The sequence below is a fragment of the Limanda limanda genome, chromosome 7 (genome assembly GCF_963576545.1).
Source record: "Limanda limanda chromosome 7, fLimLim1.1, whole genome shotgun sequence".
Lineage (NCBI taxonomy): Eukaryota > Metazoa > Chordata > Actinopteri > Pleuronectiformes > Pleuronectidae > Limanda > Limanda limanda.
Window position 1 is genome coordinate 13,095,716 of NC_083642.1, and position 18,344 is coordinate 13,114,059.

An 18,344-nucleotide genomic window follows, 5' to 3' on the forward strand; every position below is an offset into this window, starting at 1 on the left:
GTGCATGAGTAAGTGCGTAGCTCTGCTTCACCCCCCGCCCCCCCCCCTCCCTTCACACCTGCCTACGTTTTCTACCACACAACACAAGAGTGGCTGCATGGAACCTCTGTTGCACTAAAGCTGTGCAGATGTAACACAATATGTTCAGTCTTCACACACTATCTTCAGATGTTACAAACACTTTTTCCACATGTGGCAAACTTTAACGTTACACACTTTTCACACGGTACACACTATTTTGCAGACATTACACACTATTTTGGTGGCACTTTTCATATACTTCTTATTGCCACACACCCTCCTCCAACCACTGATCATTGGAACATTTGTACATTTGCACTACTGTTAATTTTTAATTTTTTTGTACTACTGTATTACCCCGCCTATAGTGTATTCATATTTATATATATTTATATTTTTATCCTGCTCATAGTGTATTCATCGTTCTTATATCATACAATTCCTGTTAATACTGTAATATTCCATTTATATTTCTACTGTTCAGATCTTATTTATTTACATTTTCACTTTAATATGCACAATACTCTGCACTTTTACTGCCTTTTTTCGACTTCTGGTTAGACGCTAAACTGCATTTCGTTGTATATGTACCTGTACTGTGCAATGACAATAAAGTTGAATCTAATCTAATCTAAAAAAAGTTTATTAAAAAAAACAAAAAATACAAACTACAGACATTACACACCTTTCGCAGACTTTTTCTTTTTTACGTTACGTTTTACACGCATTACCCTCAGTGCATTAGTGAGTGCGTAGCTCTGCTTCAGCCCCCGCCCTCCCTTCACACCTGCCTGTGAACTGGCCCCACCCACAGAGGCCCCACCCACAGATGTCCCACCTCGACGGGGCGCGGTCCCGGGAGGGTGGAGCTCGCTCCCGTTGGAACATTGAACCCATCTCTCCACACACACACACTACACACACACGCACTACGCACCGGACGCTACGCACTTCTCCGCCTCGGCACCGCGCATTGTGCCCGTGTCCCGCTTCTCTCTGTGGGATCCTTGACTCTCTGCGACCCTCCGGACACCGGCCTGACCGACCCCCAGCCCGGGCTCTCTCTCCGGGGGAACATGACGGCCGTGGAGCCGCTGAGATCCGCCATGACCGTGGGGGGGGTGGAGGACACGTCACTGGCGCTGCCCTCCGACAAACACCTGCGGACCGGACAGCAGCGAGTGCTCCAGCAGGTGCACACCATCAAGAGGGGCAAGTCCAAGACCTGGAAGAACGGACACGCGTCTGCTGCCCCTGCAGGTAGAACCCGGCATTACACCCCAGGGTGACACTACACTGCACCGTCAATCAGCTGTGTTCTGATCTACTAACCTTTCCTCCTGTTAAACGTCCCTGTCTGGAGGGGTGACCTCCTCCAAACATGGCTGCTGCAGGCTCTAAACTCTCATGTTGTGTCCTCATGAAAATAAACATTCCTGCTGTTGTGAGTCTGATTGTTCAGTGTGAGAGGATGACGTCCTCAGGGCAGGAACCCAGTGAAAGCTGGGGAGTTGTGTTCACTATTTGGAGTTTCTTCTTTGCTGCTGTAGTGGAAAATTCTACTGTTCCTGTAGTGCCTGTAAACACAACACAGGTTCAAATGTATCTGAACCTGTGTTTCATCTGCATCAAGTGACCCGGGTTCATATGAGTCATTGAATGTGTGTTTCCGAAACTTTCTCTAAAAATCTATTGTTGGAGATCGTGTCTAGACACTGTCAAGTCAAAGTTCCTGTTTCAAATGCTAAATCTTAAGTTTCTTTATGATTTTATTGATGCTGTGATCAGATGATCTGCCTGTCCATGTGTGCTGTTCATGTTTTTGTGTAAAGTCCCTCTGAGTGTTTTGCGGAACTTGGGGGGCTTCATAACTGCCATTTCCTGAGAGACTCATTGCACTCTCAAGCAGACAGCCTTGCTCTCAGTTTGATTGTGTCCGGAGCTTCGTTAATAAAAGACAGACTAGCTGTTTGTATGATTCACTCTTTATTTCTGATGACGACGTAAAATTGCCATAACACTGCTGACAGACGTTATGATGCAGGCGTGTGAAATATGATCCACTGCTGCTGCTGGATCCACCGACATGCGTGTTGTGGGTGTGATTCACTGCTCATTACTGTCAGACACATATTCCGCTCATCCAGGCTGGGCTGTTTCTCCCTGTCGCTGAGGAATGCAGCCCTTGGGCTTGCAAAATTCCCCCCACACACACACACATTTGGAGAAGTTACATTTTCAAGTGTTTCAAAACAATCCCAAGAGGCATTATGAGAAGAATCCACCAAAATGTTTACATCTTGTGAGATGCGTGCGGCTCCTCTGGTTTGAGTTGCGATACTGGGGGTGGTTGTTAAATGGCAACAGAGGAGTAAATGGTCTGCAAAGTAGGTTTGTCTGTGTGCTAATTGACTGTCTTGCTGAAACTGTCAATGCCTTAAGTGGTTTTGAAATATGTGGCCCGCATGTTGAAAACATCCCTGACAGTTTGAAGTTGGCTCTCTTCAAATTGTTGCCCTCCACAGAGAAACGTGTGGCTCCAAATAAGAGACGTACAGCAAAAGCAGACCCACTATGTTCCGATACCACTTTTCCCTTCCTGATTCAGTTACCAGTTCTGGTGCGATACCAGTGCATTTGGAAAATAACAACTTGTGCAACGCATTTTAACAGCTGTGTTAACCCTATGTGGAGGGGACGATTGCTGTCAGTGCTGGATGGCCTGGCTCAGGTTAAACCCCTTTGAAAAATAATTTTGTTTCTGATGGTTCTTGTGATGGTTCACTTCTTCTTTGCCAGTGCAGCAGCAAACAAGTTATTTCAAGGTATCGGAAAACAATACACCTGCATGACTGACCCGACTTTTTGGCATCAGAGATATTCCTGATGCTGGTAACGGTATCAGAACATCTCTAACAACAAGTGAATAAAGTACGTGAATAAAAGCTTAAAGATTAAGTTAAATAGTGATTCTGACAAACCAACTTCTCTTAAGAAAAAGATTCTGAAAGTGACAGTTTAAATCATGGCTGGGAAAACTTTGCTCGGGGAAAATAATTAGAACAACACATTGCGGTCGATTAACAAACATCCTCGAGCTTATCGCCTGTGGCAAAGGCATCATTGAAGAAACTCGTACAGTAATTATTTTGTTCAGAAAAGCTTGTTGCAGCAACAACAATATCAAGTTATTTGGAAACCTTACCACTTTGTTCACGCCCAGGACCTATTGTGTCCTATCATGTTTTAAGTGGAAGGGTAACCATATTAGACAAATTTAAATTTTCCCACTCTGACAAGTGGGATCGAACCATGTCGATAACTTAGGAGCTGAGGAAAGAGAAGATATCAATTTCCGAAGTTTCTGCTGCTGCCCCAACACAATTGAGGGGAATTTGGGGAATTTTGTTTGTGCTCCTCAAAGATGGTAGAAGAGAAAAATCCTTATAGTTTGGTTAAAACAAAAGGGGGGAAGATGCAGTCAAAGTCAGTGTTGTAGGCCTTCTAGAAATATGCTCTTTCAACATTATTATTTCAGTTTCTAGTTAATCCTAAATGTGCACAGAAATCATCTCTCTGGAAAAAAAGCAGTGAAGTCTGTGAACTATCTTTAAAACCGGTTTATGTGGCAGAGGAACGGCAAACGTTATTTGAAACAGTCTGCTCGGAGGCCAAGAGAACCCCCCCCCTCATACACACACTGCAGGTGTGTATTTATGATTAAGATGAGCTGACCCTTTAAAATGACTGTGGGAGACATGTTCTTGTCGGGCTCTGCCTTCACGTACATGCTCTCACCCTGAGGATGATGCTACTGTAATGACTGCAATAATCCTGTAATGGTGAAGTGGCATCCTTACCTTTGGCACCATGTGGCCGTGAGGCTTCACCTTCACATGAATCATCGGACGAGACACACAGGCGAAGGTGCTGAGACAGGCTTCCACATGAAGGGTGGATTTGGTTGAGCTCATGCTTGACGGCTGCAGACTGTGAGTGACATGATGTCATGTCTGTCTGTCTGAGGAATGGCAGTCATGCATTTGATGTGTGCCATTCCTTAAGTCGGGTATTTGGATTTGGCTGTTTATGTCCCTATAACAATAAACAGTTGACACACTTTTTTTATTTAAGTATTAAACATTTGAAATAAAGTGAAGTGGTTTTTATCTCGTTTTTAAATTGGATTCATATATTGGTTCATCACTTTTTTTATTTGAAGTCTTCAAATCCCTCTAGCCAATCCCTCTTTTATTTGTCTTCTTTAATACCAGTTATTGAATCACCCTCATCCAAGGGTGATGTTTCCACCATATACCAAGGAAGAAGTCTGTTACTCCAGTGACACACACCAGAGTCTGTCTGATTATTCTGTAAATGATCTAGGGCCAATGTTGGTATGAAATTATGTTGGGATTTTTGTTTAATTCTTGATTTAAGGGGGAATTCAATGTTACTGCGAGGGAAGCAGATATCACAATAATAACATACCTCTCATGACCACACTGCATTTTCAATCTGATGAAATCCTGATGCCCACATGAAGGGGCCAAATTCCAACCACGCCCTTGTGCTGTCTTGCCAGCATGTTCGATTTTCCCTGGTTGTATCTGCCTTTCGTTGTCAACTTGACATTATTCAAAACACACCTAACCATAGTAAACTAAACTCTCTGTATGTCAAAATCCTGCATTCTTCATTCCCTCTGTGCCTCTCTGTTGTTCATCTCCCTTTTTCTCACACTTCTCCTCTTTCACCAGGTTTGTTCGAGCAGTCTGTGACATCAGATTCCGAGTTTGGAACGTTCAAGTTTACTCCATCCAAAGCAAATGGCACCTTCAGCCACAGCACCTCCAGCATGTCAGCAGGCAACAACAAAGCGGTAATTGTTCCTCATGTGACTGCACAGTGTGTTATTGTAGAGAGATGATCATAGTGGAAATCCGACTCCCTTTCACAGACTCTGCAGAGGAACACCAAGTCATGTTTTTTTTACCATAATCACAGATAATTCACATAAATATGTACCTGCATTAATGTTTTATCCATATAGAAGCTGTGTCTTGTTTTGTAATACAGATTAAGCTTCTTAAAGCAAACTAAGAGCTGCAGTACAATGTGAATATAACACCACTAAGACAACTATTAACCAATTATTGCATAAAGGTTAATGGGAAAATTTCTCTAACCAGAGGCTCACTATTGTTTGGTTATTTTCCACTTACACCCAAATATAAAAATGACATGTTATGGTTTTACAAGGAGTTATGTGCAGGATTATTTCCTGGTGGGTTGGAGTGACTTGACACAACCAGCAGAGAAATATTCAGGCACAAAGGAAGTGGACAAAGCCAGGCTAGCTGTTCCAGCCTATTTCCAGTCTTCATGCTAAGCTAAGTTAAAGGTTCAGTGTGTAGAGTTTAGTCAAATCCAGTGGTGAAGTTGCATGTTGCAGCTGAATACCCCTCACTTCTCCCTCCCTTCCAAACATGAAAGAGAACCTGTGGTAGCCTTCAGTTGTCTTAAAAACTCAAAAGGTGTTTAGTTTGTCCTGTTTGGGCTTCTGTAAAAAACATGGCCACCTCCCTAGAGACGACCCGCTCCCAATCTAAATAATGTTTTTAAGAATAAAGGGTAACGAAAACAACAATTTGTACAATTTAGATTATTACACACTAGTAAAGAAAAAAAACTAGGACTATTTTATATTATTTTACTTAAATCTTGCACACTGGATCTTTAACTAGCTTCTTGCTGGAGCCTCATATTGAATGGAACATTAAAACCGTATCAATCCTTAGCCGTACCCAGAAAGTAAACAAGCTGCACTTACCAAAAACAATTCCCACAGTGTATACAGTGAGTGTAGGTTGCAGCGTTGGCACCTTTTGGGAGGGTTCACTCGGTCATGAGTGGTTTGTGGCCTTGTTCAGTCAAACCGGAAACCATAAGGAAGCTGGTTGAGCTCGTTATGGAAGATATACACACACTTTCATCCGTTGCATGCTGACGCTGTGGAAAAATGTCGGTTCAGATATTGCACATCATTTTAGCTCAGTCTCACAATTTCTTGATTTAATTATGGTTAACCGTCTCTTGGGACTTTGATTGATGTGTTCTTTCTGTGGTATTTTATAGGGTGTGTGTGTTTGTTATTTGTTATTGGTTTTAGTCAGATTAATAAATTGTATAATAGAGGTGTGTGTTGTTGCTACGTGGCTGAAATTATTCAACGTCTGGGAGCAGATCCAGTGTCTTGCCTCAGCTCAATCCCTGAACCACTTATAAATGTGTTTTCACCATTTATCAAACTATTTAATCTATTGCTCTTGAAAAATACTATTGAGTAAAATAAGTGTTGTGTATATTCATACATTTGACCACAGAGTCTGTGTATAAATATATATATATATATATATATATATATATATATATATATATATATATATATATATATGAACTTGTAGCAATTAGCAAAACATACTTTTGTATCTCGATGTGTGTTTTACTCATTTTGGGTAGGAACATTTGTTTTGTCACTGTAGCTTTTACTTTGTGTCTTGTCGTTAAGAGTCAAGGAGAGTTCAACTCGTTTGAACGGGACCAAACTCGAATTCCGCACAGTGACTGTGTGTTTGTGTTTGCGTGTATGTGCGTGTGTGTGTATAAATATGTACCATAGCTCTGCTGTGGCCTGACCTGACCTACCGACAATGAGTTGAGGCATGTCTAGGGAGTGTGGTGATAAATTCTTACAAATGAATGTTCATTATCATCAGTCCTTGTGAATCTGTTGCCTCATATATAACGTGTGTGTTGATTCTGTCACCTTATCTGAGGGTCACAGGCAAAATTATAATTTTAATTAATTTAAAATGTGCGGTAAACAACGAATTGCGTAGCCAACAACCTCATGTCCTTGTCCAAGTTCATGGCAACAGGGGTGACGCCTCTCCCCGTGTTCATATTTCAACATTGATTTATGGCCACCTTATTAGGCACGCCTTTGATTGAAGGTAGACATTTCTGACAATGTTATGGTGATCTGAACATTATAAACTTTGTAAAAGTGCAATTATTGCCAGAGCTTTTATACCATAAAAATGTCTAAAATCTGTCAATATTGTTTTTATGAATAATATAGTAAGCACCCTGGAGCCAAGTCTGTTTTGGATAATATCCTTTTTTAAGTTGAAGACACCAGAAGCTTGTTGCTTGTTGTGTGTTTGTGTGCTATGTTTTTTTTTTTGCTTAGTTCTGTTTTCCTGGCAGAACATGACTGACAGTTTATCGGACCGATGAAGTGAATGAATCACTTAGTTTACAGACCAGATGTTAGAAACAAGAATCTGCAAGCAATCCGGTCCTTACTCATACATGACTTTTGGTTTCTTCATGTATAGACAAAGAAAGTTCCACATTGATGGCTAGATGATGTGGAGGCTTATGAGAGACGTTTTTTTGCAGTTCACAATTATACCCTGCTCCTAAATACAATAGTAAATTCGTATTTTAGTATATGGTCTCTTATCAGACGTCTGTGCTGCTTGTATTTGCTCTACGTCCTTGATTTGCATCCGTCCTTCTCTTCCTGTGCAGTCCCTGGTGTCTGAGAGGCCTGCTGGCTCAGTCCCTTGCTACCCAAATGACAGGATGAAGTGAGCAAGCTGCACTTTGAGAGTAAACACGGTGCCAGCTCTAATCAAGCATGTTGTTGACTGATCTGACCTCCATCATGCTTTTGCTGCTTAGTAGCTGGGCTCAAATACAGCTGGTAACCAAGCAAACAGTCCAGTTTGCAACAGAAATAGGAGAGTCGGTACAATGATAGAGGACATCGTCGTTTAAAAAAAAATGGTGTGTCTGTGTCATAGGCAAATTTTGGGGACAAATTTCAGACTACAAACCACTTAATTGAGGACTGCTTGTCCAAATGGGGACATAAGCTGTCTGTGGTTATGGTTTGTGTTGTGTTAATTTAAAGTTAGGTAACGATGAGTGCACATCCAAATGTCCACATGACAGCTGCTGGGGTTAACTGTGAGAAAATAGTTATGAGTTGATGTTTGTGATTTTTATTTTATAATTTTTTTGAAAAAGGGAAACTTTTTCTTTATCACAGTGGTGCACACTTCCTTTCTTACTAGCGCTAAGTGTTCAAACACCGGTGGGAATTTTTCATTTCAACAGAAACTAGTAGCAGACAAAGGTTTAATTCTGAAAAAATGACTAATTGCTAAAGCATCAGCAGGACATGTTCTGTCAGTTCTCTCAGGTGATGCCAAGTTTCTTGCGAAGCAGCAAAGCCGTAACGCACACACACACACACAAACACACACACAAAGCCAAAAAAGCGAAGGCAAAGTAATTGATATAAAAACAATAGATAATCACAGGAGATTAAGTTATTTAGTGAGATCAGGATTGTGAACGTTACGGGACGCTGTGTCTGACTTGAACACACAAAGCTCCTCTGTGAGAAAGTGCTCAACAGTGTCAGGAGTCTCATAACGCACAGAGCGGGAGTGAGTCTCCAGTGACGGATTATGTTACCTTGGTTGAGTTAGAGGTATAGAAGGAAATAGTGGAAAAAACAAGGTATGCAGTCCTTGTTTTGAGCTCAGATTCCTCTGTCTTGGTTAACAGGGGATGTCTTTGAAATCTGTCCTCATAGAAACTAGGTAAACTACTTTTTTCATAAAACTAGTTTAGCTACCTGGCCTGTTGACAGAGAGAAGCCTCAGGGCCATGCTGTATTTCAGCAGAAAAAAGCTTTTTCTTCCACGACCGGCCCGGGTGGATTTCCTTAGATGTTTATTTTTCAATAAATTTCTGTGACTCATTCTCTGGAGAACTGTGAGTGAAACGTTTCATGTGATTCAATCTCCTTAACCCAACTGTCTCTCTCTTTAGATGATCTTTCAGAAGAGTCGCTCCATGCCCAGTAGAGCCACCAGAGGAAGATATCAAAGCACCTCAGGCGGATGGGAACAGCAAATGAAAGGCGCCAACTGGCCCCCGGCTCCTAGTGAATTGAAAGCCAGTCGCAGTGACCCTGCCTTGGTTCCTCAATTTTCTGCCGCACCTTCCATGGTGATCAGTTTTTCTCATTCTCTAAACCCACAATGTGACTTTTTAGCACCTACAATTTTTATGCAGACAAAAAAACGCAATTATTCCGTGGTACCAGCTAATCATTGTGAATTGCTCTTTATTCAGAGAGCCAAGGGGCAGGCGCTCCAAAGCCAGCACTCCCTCTATACTTCAACCAATAGACACAGCACCTACTCCATGACCAACGGCAATGCTATGCCCAACAGCCAGACACGCATTGTCCAGCAACCATCGGCCCACTCCTACACTGAGGGCAGGATGGGAACCATGAAAACAACCAAGATGAATCTGCAGCAATCAGCGTGAGCTCACCCTCCTTGCATCTGGTTTTCAAATCTCTATCTGTGGAACATACAGTATATATTGGGGACCGTTCATCTTATTGGCTTCACACTGTGAATGTGTATTGTTAAGTACGGAGCCCGGGAAGGGACATGGAGAAAAAAAAAAGTATTGCCTTTGGGAGATCCTGAGAAAAGATTTTAATTTAGTGCTTCAGTGTACTTCCATGTTTTTCAATTCCTACTTGAAATTAAAGGAGACATGTTCTGCACATATTCAGGTTTATTCAGGTTAGGTTGGCTTACATGCTCTAATGTTCATAAAAAGCTAATTAAATAAAATGTAATTTCTGTTTCTCCAGTGTGGACAGTGGGATAAACGTATCAGAGCTGACCCTGAAGCAGGCTGTAGAGTATCTGTCTCACCCTGATGAGAGTTTCAAGCAGTGTGGAGCCACCTTCATCCAACACACCACCTTCAAAGAGGAGCGTGCCAAAGAGGAGGTCTGAGCACAAATCTACTATAAAGACCTTTAGACACAGCAGTGTTGTTCAGTGTGAAGGTTGTCTTATAGCCGACTGCAGAGATACAAGCTGTGAGGTTAACCTGCGAGTTCTCTGTGAGGTTAACCTGCCTTGAGGGAAAGGGCGGAGAAAGCTTTGGCCACGCCTCATCCGTCCCCTCCTCGCTTCTGTGTTGCAGGTTTTAGAACTAGGGGGCATCCCTCCTCTCGTGATGCTTCTGGAGAACCCCAGCCCCGGGGTGGGCCAGGCTGCTGCTGGCGCCCTGAGGAACCTGGTGTTTAAGGACGAGAACAACAAGCTGGAGGTTCAACACTGTGGTGGCATAGGCAAGGCCCTGCAGCTACTAAAGAAGACCGATTCGACTGAGACTCAGAAACAAATCACAGGTAGGACCTCGAAGTCGCCCTAACCCCAAACTGACAGGAGGAAATCTCACACACGATGCCTTTTTAGAAAGTATATATATTCTTATTGTTTTAGTAGAACATATGTACATAGAATAAAATAAAAGGACAGACCAGGTCACCGGGGCCAATATACACATAATATACGTGCACACAATTGGTTTACAATATGTTAAGTTTGAATTTCTCATACAGAGAACACAGAAAAAGCATATTTTACTCTTAATTGTATGCCGAGATGTACCTGCTCCTTGCAAACGTATGAACTCACATTTTTGTAACATGAAATTGAAATTATAATAATGAAGGGAAATAGGGTTTTAAAGGTAATATATGTGATAGTATTAATTTCCAGGTTTACATGACTGAGTGCAGATTTGAGCTGGAGTCATCCCACTTTATGATCGCGGGGAGAGCCAATAGATGCTCAGGGAGGGACTTGCATGCACAAACATGAACGTGCAGCCGGACCGGTTACAAAGACAAAGCTCAATTTACAACACACACAGTCTCACTCTGTCAGGGCACCATTACTCAACCATTACTGAGAGGCGGTGGACTAGTGGAAGAAACTTGGACTATGGGCAGAAAAGGTCTCTGGTTCGTCTCTGGTTGGACTCCACGGAGAAACAACAAAAAGACGAACCTGGATTGATCTGTCCAAAAATCCAAGAGGATTCTCCCTACCCTGTCTAGTCCCCCTGAGCAAGGCACCTTACTCCCCCAACATCTGCTCCCCGGGTGCCGTACATGGCTGCCCACTGCTCTGTGTGTCCTGCACCAGATGGGTTAAAAGCAGAGGTAAAATTTCCCTCCTTGCATGAGTGTGCTTGTGCATGTCTGTGCATGTGTTTGGGACAAATAAATGTATCTTAATCGTATCTTAATCTTAACATCTTGATATAGCAAATGGCTGTCATTCCATTTTAACATTCTCAAACATTTACCCTTTAGACCATTGAAAAATGTTTATTTTCCCCTACAGGAAATCACCAAAAAGAGTTGTCCATAATTTATATAATACCTGCTTTACTTAGAAAATTTGAATAATAACGATAGCCTACAAACAAAATCTAGGCAATATCCAAGGAGTTTTGTGTAAATGTAAGTTTAGGTAAACCACACATGTAGAAGCTTGGAAAAACCAAAGCCTAATATTTGTATATGGTATTATATCCAAATGTATGTGCTAATAGAGCTAACCATTTTTTCCAAAATGTATCAATATAGAATTTAATCAAAATTGACACTTAAAGAAAAAAATCAAGTGTGTTTTGACCAACTTCATTTGTTTTCTAATTTGTAGGCCTGCTATGGAACCTGTCGTCCACCAATGCACTGAAGACAGAACTCAGACAAACTGCACTGCCCGCCTTGACCGAGAATGTGGTGGTGCCGTTCACATGCTGGTCGGACAACAGCGCCAACAACAACATTCACCCCGATGTCTTCTGCAGCGCCACGGGATGCCTGCGGTGAGAACGTTTCAGAAGATTCCTTTATATGGATGATTTTCATGTTTGTGCACAGTGCAAGTCACTGCTTGCTCTGCTCATCATGTGGTCGACGTGTGTCCATGCAGAGCTAAATGAATGTCTGAATGATGTGTTTAGGAACCTGAGCTGTAGTGAGCATAAGGTGGATAGACAAGAAATGAGAGAATGCAGTGGCCTCATCGACTCCCTCATGAGTTACATCCAGTCCTGTGTTGCGGAGGAGAACCCTGATGACAAGGTACAACCTCTCTCATAGACATCACCATAACCCATCCACCTCTAATTTGTAAATGGAAACAGTTGGTAGCAATATCATTATTTTTATTATCATTGCCCCATGGCTGATTTGATCTCCTTTATTAAACTTCTTGACAAAAATAATCATGGAGTAATCAGAGTTCACTTTTGATGTGCATGGAAATAATTGTCTGTTGGCTTCTGAACTCCTCCACCCCCCTCCCACCACCAGTAAAACTGCTGATGTTGAGTAGAATTAGAAATATTCATCAATTTGTCATCATAAGTTGTTCAACTTATTTTCCAGAAATTAGAAACATTGATATTTGAGTTACTAAGTCTCTTAAAAGCGTACTAATTACAATCTTTTTTTAGATGTATTGTTTTATATGTTTTATGTCAATGTAAACTGACTATTTAAGGATTTCCCACTACGGGTTGGCCAAAGCAGACAACTCTATGACCCGTGGGTTTGAGCAAATTGTGCGTTTTTCACTATTTTCAGATATTCCAGGAGTTGCAGTATTGATATTTGTACGTTTCTTTCAGATTCTTGAAGATAAAACATCATTAATCTAATAGATGCACTGCTGATCTTGTCATTAAGGATAATCTTTTTCTATACTAGGCAACAGCATTGTTTTCCTTCTGGCTCAGAGTGTTGTTGTTTTGGTCTATCTTGTTCACACTGAATTGTGCCTGGGCGTAGATGAGAGCAGCCATGTTTGTAGTCGTGCTGCCGTGAACTCGTAGTTCCTGTAAATATCTTTCAGTGCACGTACACACTAAACAGATCAAATACAGGTGAACACTCTCATGCTTTACATCCTCAGAGCTACAGTGTGTATATAATTAGTGGGTGCTTGTACTGTATGTGTGCCTGCTCAAATTTAGGGGTGTGGGTGTGTATTTAATTCCATGTCTGTGCTTGCACAGTTTACACAGGCCTCTTTTAATGAAGGACCTGAGTGTAATTTTCAGTTCTATGAAAGACTTAGTGATAATATGCTTTGTTTGTTTAATGTCAGGCACACATTAGCTTCTTTTAATAAACTGTAACATGTTGCCGTGGCTTTTTCATATGGGATCATTTTACAAATCAGTTGTAAAAGTCACTTGAGTGCATGTCCTTGTTAAATATGTTATCATGACATGTTATGTATAAGTCAATATTATTAGTACAATATTCAGTGCTTGTTTGAATAATGGATAAGTTGTGTTTCTATTGTTGTTAAAATACATTTTTATTGTTATAGCTTACAACAAGTAAGTGTTGCATGGGTAAAGGCTTTAAGAAAATTCAGCAGAGGTCAAAAGTTTTTCGACTTTGTGACATACAGTAAAGGATGTAGCATTAGTCAGTAATGAGTCGTGCAGAAACGGTATGATGGATCTCCTGCAGTGATGCTGGAGGTATGTTCAAATAAACCCTTGTTCAATTTTTCCTGCCTCAGGTGTGAGTACATTGGGTTTTTGCAATAAGGTTGACTTTAATGTATTAGAACACAAGTCAAAGTAAGACACTCTGCAGACTAAGTGGCCTATGGGAGCTTGGATCATAGTAAACGACCACTACATCAATTAAAACATCTTTATTTCCGATCAAGGTGGACATTTGCTCAAACAGTTGTTGCTAGAAGGGGGGGGGGGGGGGTGCATTGCATTGACGAGATTAACAGTGTAGTTAAGAACCTCTCTGTTTTCTCCTCCAGTCTGTGGAGAACTGTGTATGCATTCTCCACAACTTGTCCTACCAACTGGAGAAGGAGTCCCCAGCGTCCTTTGGCAAGTACGGCTCTCCAATCGAGAAACAGTTCGAGAATAAGAAAAATACCCCGATTGGATGCTTCAGCCCCAGGAGCAGCAAGGTTCAAAAGGAGGTGAGCATCAACCAGCGCGCACACCTCCATCCATGTCTGCAATATCAACCCCATTTACAGTCTCCTGCCTTCCTCTCTCCCCAGTTTTTGTTTGATGTGGATAAGGCGATGCCAGAGGACAGCACCGCTTCAGGCGAAAAGTGGCTGTGCCATCCGAAAGCCATGAAAACCTACCTGTCCCTGCTGGGCTCGTCCCAGAAAGACGCCACCCTGGAGGCCTGCTGCGGTACCCTGCGGAACCTAACAGCCGGCGATGGGGGGGTGAGGGCAAAGAAAACAACTATGAGGCCTAACCTCTTTCGCTAACAGACAATCAGGATCATCTCATATTGATTTAGGAGAGGAGGAAAGCCACTGGGGTGGAGAGGTGGTGGGATGAATGACACAACAGCACAATAACAACTGAGAACAGAAGGAGCTTTGTATGCCTGGATTGGTGAACGAAAGATCTTTGAAAACGGAAAATATAGGATAAATATCTACTGCTAGAGTTATTAACAAGATTACAACTAATGTTTTCCTCCTCCTGTCCGTCTCTGATCTGCTGTTGTTGCAGGGCTCCATGGCCGTGAGCAGGATCCTGGTTCAGAAGTTGGGCGCTCTGCCGCACATTTCTCCTCTGTTGAAGTCGTCTAACGGGGCCCTGCAGAAAGCCGCCATTTCCCTGCTGAGTAACATGTGTCGAACCCCTGGTGTGCAGCCCACCATGGGTAAGAAGATGCACGAGTGGTTGATAATACCAGTTGCATCCTCACAAAGTGTAGTTGTGGTCTGTATGAATCCGATCTTACTGTTTCCCATTTCTTCTCTGCAGCAAAGCAGATTCTGCCGGATCTCACGAGCCTCCTTTCCTCCGGCCCCCGTGAAATGGGAAACAAGGATGACACCATATCAGCAGCCTGCAGCATAGCTCGGGCTCTGATGTTGGCAGAACCTGAGGTCGGCAAGAAGGTCCTTAATGAAGTACTGGTGACATCACTGGCTGACCTCAGTGAGAATCGGTGAGTTTTTATCTATTCAACTCTGTATGGGAGATTAAGCTTTAATAGCTGTGACAAGCTGGGACGCATTTCACCGACTCATGTAAGCCGTATTGAACTATCTCTCTAACTGCAAGGGGATGTATGAATAAAGTGGTTTTGCCTCTCATAAGTTGTATCTGCGTATATTGTGAGATCTGCAAGTTGAGTCCAGCTCTTTTCTTTTCAACCACTCAAAGTGGTCAGGGTTTAGTATCTTGCCCCAAGGGTACTTTGACACACAGACTACTGGAGTCAGGGATCAAACCGCCGACCTTCCATTTAGTGGACAACCCGCGCGACCTGCTCAGCCACAGACACTTTTTTTTTGTCTGGAATTTATTTGTTGTGCTCACACCGCTGACAAACATAGATATGATTAACCAGGTGACGTACTGTGGCTGGAGTCCTCTACAGCAGCTGCAGGTTAACTTCTGACCCGTATGTGCAGTATACACGGTCATATGCAATCCATTTACCGTACATATTCTGACACATAATATATTTATTTACACTGTCAATACCAGTTTAATTACATCTATATTTTTTCTATATATTTGTTCTATATTTCTATTTCTTTCTATGCCTTCACCCAAGTACTGCATGCTACTTATTTAATGTCTTTCTGCTGCTGTAACTTTGCAAATTGGACTAATACAGGACTTCTTAAACTGAGCTGTTGCAGTTTGTTGTAAAGGGTTTTTTTGCAGCACAAGCAGCCTCTCAGTCAACATAAAGCTATGTAAACATGTCTAAAATACCAGAAGTGGAAGTGATATTTTTAGTGCCTATTTGCTTCCACAATCCTTTCATATTTTCTAACTGCTCTTTTTTTGTCTTGTGCTGCAAACCTTCTCACTGTCCTCTGCCCTCCGTCACAGGTCTTTCCCCAAAGGCAGCACAGCAGCCTCATTGCTGCTCTACAGCTTGTGGAACGAGAAGGGTTCTCAAGGTGCTGCGAAGAAGGTAAATTAGTCTGAGATACTGTGCAGCGGATTGTAATATAACCCAAGAATTTAGTTCCATTTTAACACAAGCTCGTGCTGCATTGTACAAACACTGGGAGGGCCAGGGTTTAAAGGATGGGTGTTTGTTATTACTTCTGCGGCTCACACAGTCACTTTCCCTTCCCAACTGCCACACCCAAGAGTTCAGTGAATACAGAAACAGTCACACTGGAATCCTGGCAGACGGGTTTTCAGCGTGCGCTGTCTATTACACATGGGAATGAGAAGAGAGAGGAAGTCAAGACAGTGCAGATGAGGAGAGACAGAATATGAGAGAACATTACCTTGAAACTTGTGTATAAATATACCAGTGTGAGCAAATGTGCTTATCAGATGCACAGAGGCAATGATTAAACAGTTGACGCCGTGTTTCCTCTCACATTAAGTGTTAGCTGTTGTGTGACATCCTTCACTGACTCCTGTTCAACTTTTTGATCCACAGATGGGATTGGCCAAGTCCCTTTTTGTCAATGACAACACTACACAAGCGCACAGGTCGGCCCAAATCATCGACTGAGCATGAAGGATGGCGCCCGAGAGGAACAATCAGTTTTGGCCACTTGTTAATCCGTGTAGTCAGGATTTAAACTATCAGTGCAGACTGTATCAAATGGATTAAAACCTTTTCTCTGTGCCTCTCCTCTCTCTTTCCTTCTTTTGTGCTTGTGTGTGTACCTGCAGACGGAAACCAGCATGTTTAAACACTTCTGCAGCCACACCCTTACAGCAAGGAGAGGAAAAGTCTTCAGATAACAGCCTTGCTGAGCGATCCCATTATGAGTCAATAGTATATTGTACATACTTTAGAGAAGAGTGAGCTTTTAATTTCATGAGTAATCCTGCGTTGTTGTATGTATTTAATTTGGATAAGATTCTCTGTGTGTATATAAATATAGGTGAGTGTGTTTTTGGTAGGTTAAGTGTGCTGAAAACTAGTTTTTACAGCCTGTGAGCAATATTGTGGACAGACAACATTATCTTCACTGAAATGTTACCTATTTTGATTTAGCATAGCATAGCTCTCAAATTCGTCTGTGCAGCGGCTAAGAAATATAATATCTAAAGTGGCCTTGAGGACTGAGCAGCGGATAATGAAAGCAGTGAGAAAAATATGTGAAAAGCTGGAAAGACAACAAAAGATTGTGTGTTTTTGTGATATTGTTGCTGTCCTCATCAACCCAAAAAGTGTTCTGTCTGTAACAATCTCGTAAAAAATATCTGTTTTGTTTGTTTAGTATTTTTGGAGTTAGAAGGTTAAAGATGGTTTCATATCTTGAATCTACCTACAGTATGTAAGAAACTGAGCGAACGCTCTGGTCAAGAAAGAAATAGGACTTTGATTTTCACACGAAACCAAAGAAATGCTCCATTGTTAGTTTTTTTTTTATACTTCATTCTGTTGAAATAACAACAACCATGTCGAAATGATTCAAAAAATAGTTTGACATTTTGGGAAACACAGTTATTTGCTTTTCTTTGCAGAGAGTTAATATAAAAGATTGATACCACTCTCATGTCTCTGTATTTAATATGAAGCTACAGCCTGCTACCAGTCAGCTTAGCTTAGTTAACTTAGCACAAAGACTTGAAACGGAAGGAAACGGCTAGCCTGATTCTGTTGAAAGGGAACAACATGCAGCTACCAGCAACTACAAAAAAGAAACCCTCTCAAAATGTCAAACTGTTCCTTTACAGTGGAATACTATGTGCCTTTTTGTATCATGTAGCTTTGTCATTAATTTGCCTATTAAAATTTATAAATTCTAGGCCCATGTATTGTTATTTTTTTCCACCATTGTTTTCTTTTCTCACATAAACTAGAGGTTTGGAATATAATACACAACTGTCACAGCCGCACACACCTGGTGAACATACGCTTTGATTCACTCTGCCCAATTTAAGTTGAATATATATATATTAGCATATAGCATAGTATTGAGCAATAAACTAAAAATGATGAGTTTAAGCAGCAGCAATAGTCATTAAACTGTTGTTAAATTTTCAACAGAACGCCAAAGAGATAATGAAGGGACCGAGCCCTTGAACATGAGTCTAGTTCATTCTGATCTGTTGACAGCTGCACATTACACTTACACTTGCATTATATGGTTTTATAATGCAAGTATAAGTACTTAAATATGATTTTCAGATTTAAATGCTTTTTTGGAAAACACACCATTACAAATCCCTAGAGCATCCCTGAAAAGATGGTTGGTAGATGGTGAGACGGTTGGCAGCTGTGTGGATTCCCCCACGGTCCCATTAATATGTGTTTAAATTTAAATCTTTTGTAAAATCTGACTGCAACTTCTTAAATTGCACTGCGACTGAAAGGAATGTTTGAGTCAGTGCATGTTATA

The 18,344-nt window shown here is 41.6% G+C and overlaps 1 protein-coding gene across 1 annotated transcript; it reads left to right on the plus strand.

The window, feature by feature from the left end:
• Positions 1-919: 919 nt before the first annotated feature.
• Positions 920-17,750, plus strand: LOC133005617 (plakophilin-1). Its single transcript, XM_061075358.1, has 14 exons — positions 920-1,281; positions 4,782-4,903; positions 8,935-9,114; positions 9,241-9,437; positions 9,779-9,920; positions 10,120-10,327; positions 11,652-11,820; positions 11,959-12,079; positions 13,791-13,958; positions 14,043-14,219; positions 14,515-14,668; positions 14,773-14,959; positions 15,859-15,943; positions 16,427-17,750. The coding sequence occupies exons 1-14, from the start codon at positions 1,098-1,100 to the stop codon at positions 16,499-16,501; spliced, it is 2,169 nt and encodes a 722-aa protein (XP_060931341.1). The 5' UTR covers positions 920-1,097; the 3' UTR covers positions 16,502-17,750.
• Positions 17,751-18,344: the final 594 nt, after the last annotated feature.

Coding starts and splice junctions, on each gene's coding strand:
- LOC133005617 (XM_061075358.1), top strand. CDS start 1,098: ATGACGGCCGTGGAGCCGCTGAGATCCGCCATGACCGTGGGGGGGGTG. Junction 4,904..8,934: donor CAGCAGGCAACAACAAAGCG/GTAATTGTTCCT, acceptor CTCTCTCTTTAG/ATGATCTTTCAGAAGAGTCG. Junction 12,080..13,790: donor AGGAGAACCCTGATGACAAG/GTACAACCTCTC, acceptor TTTCTCCTCCAG/TCTGTGGAGAACTGTGTATG.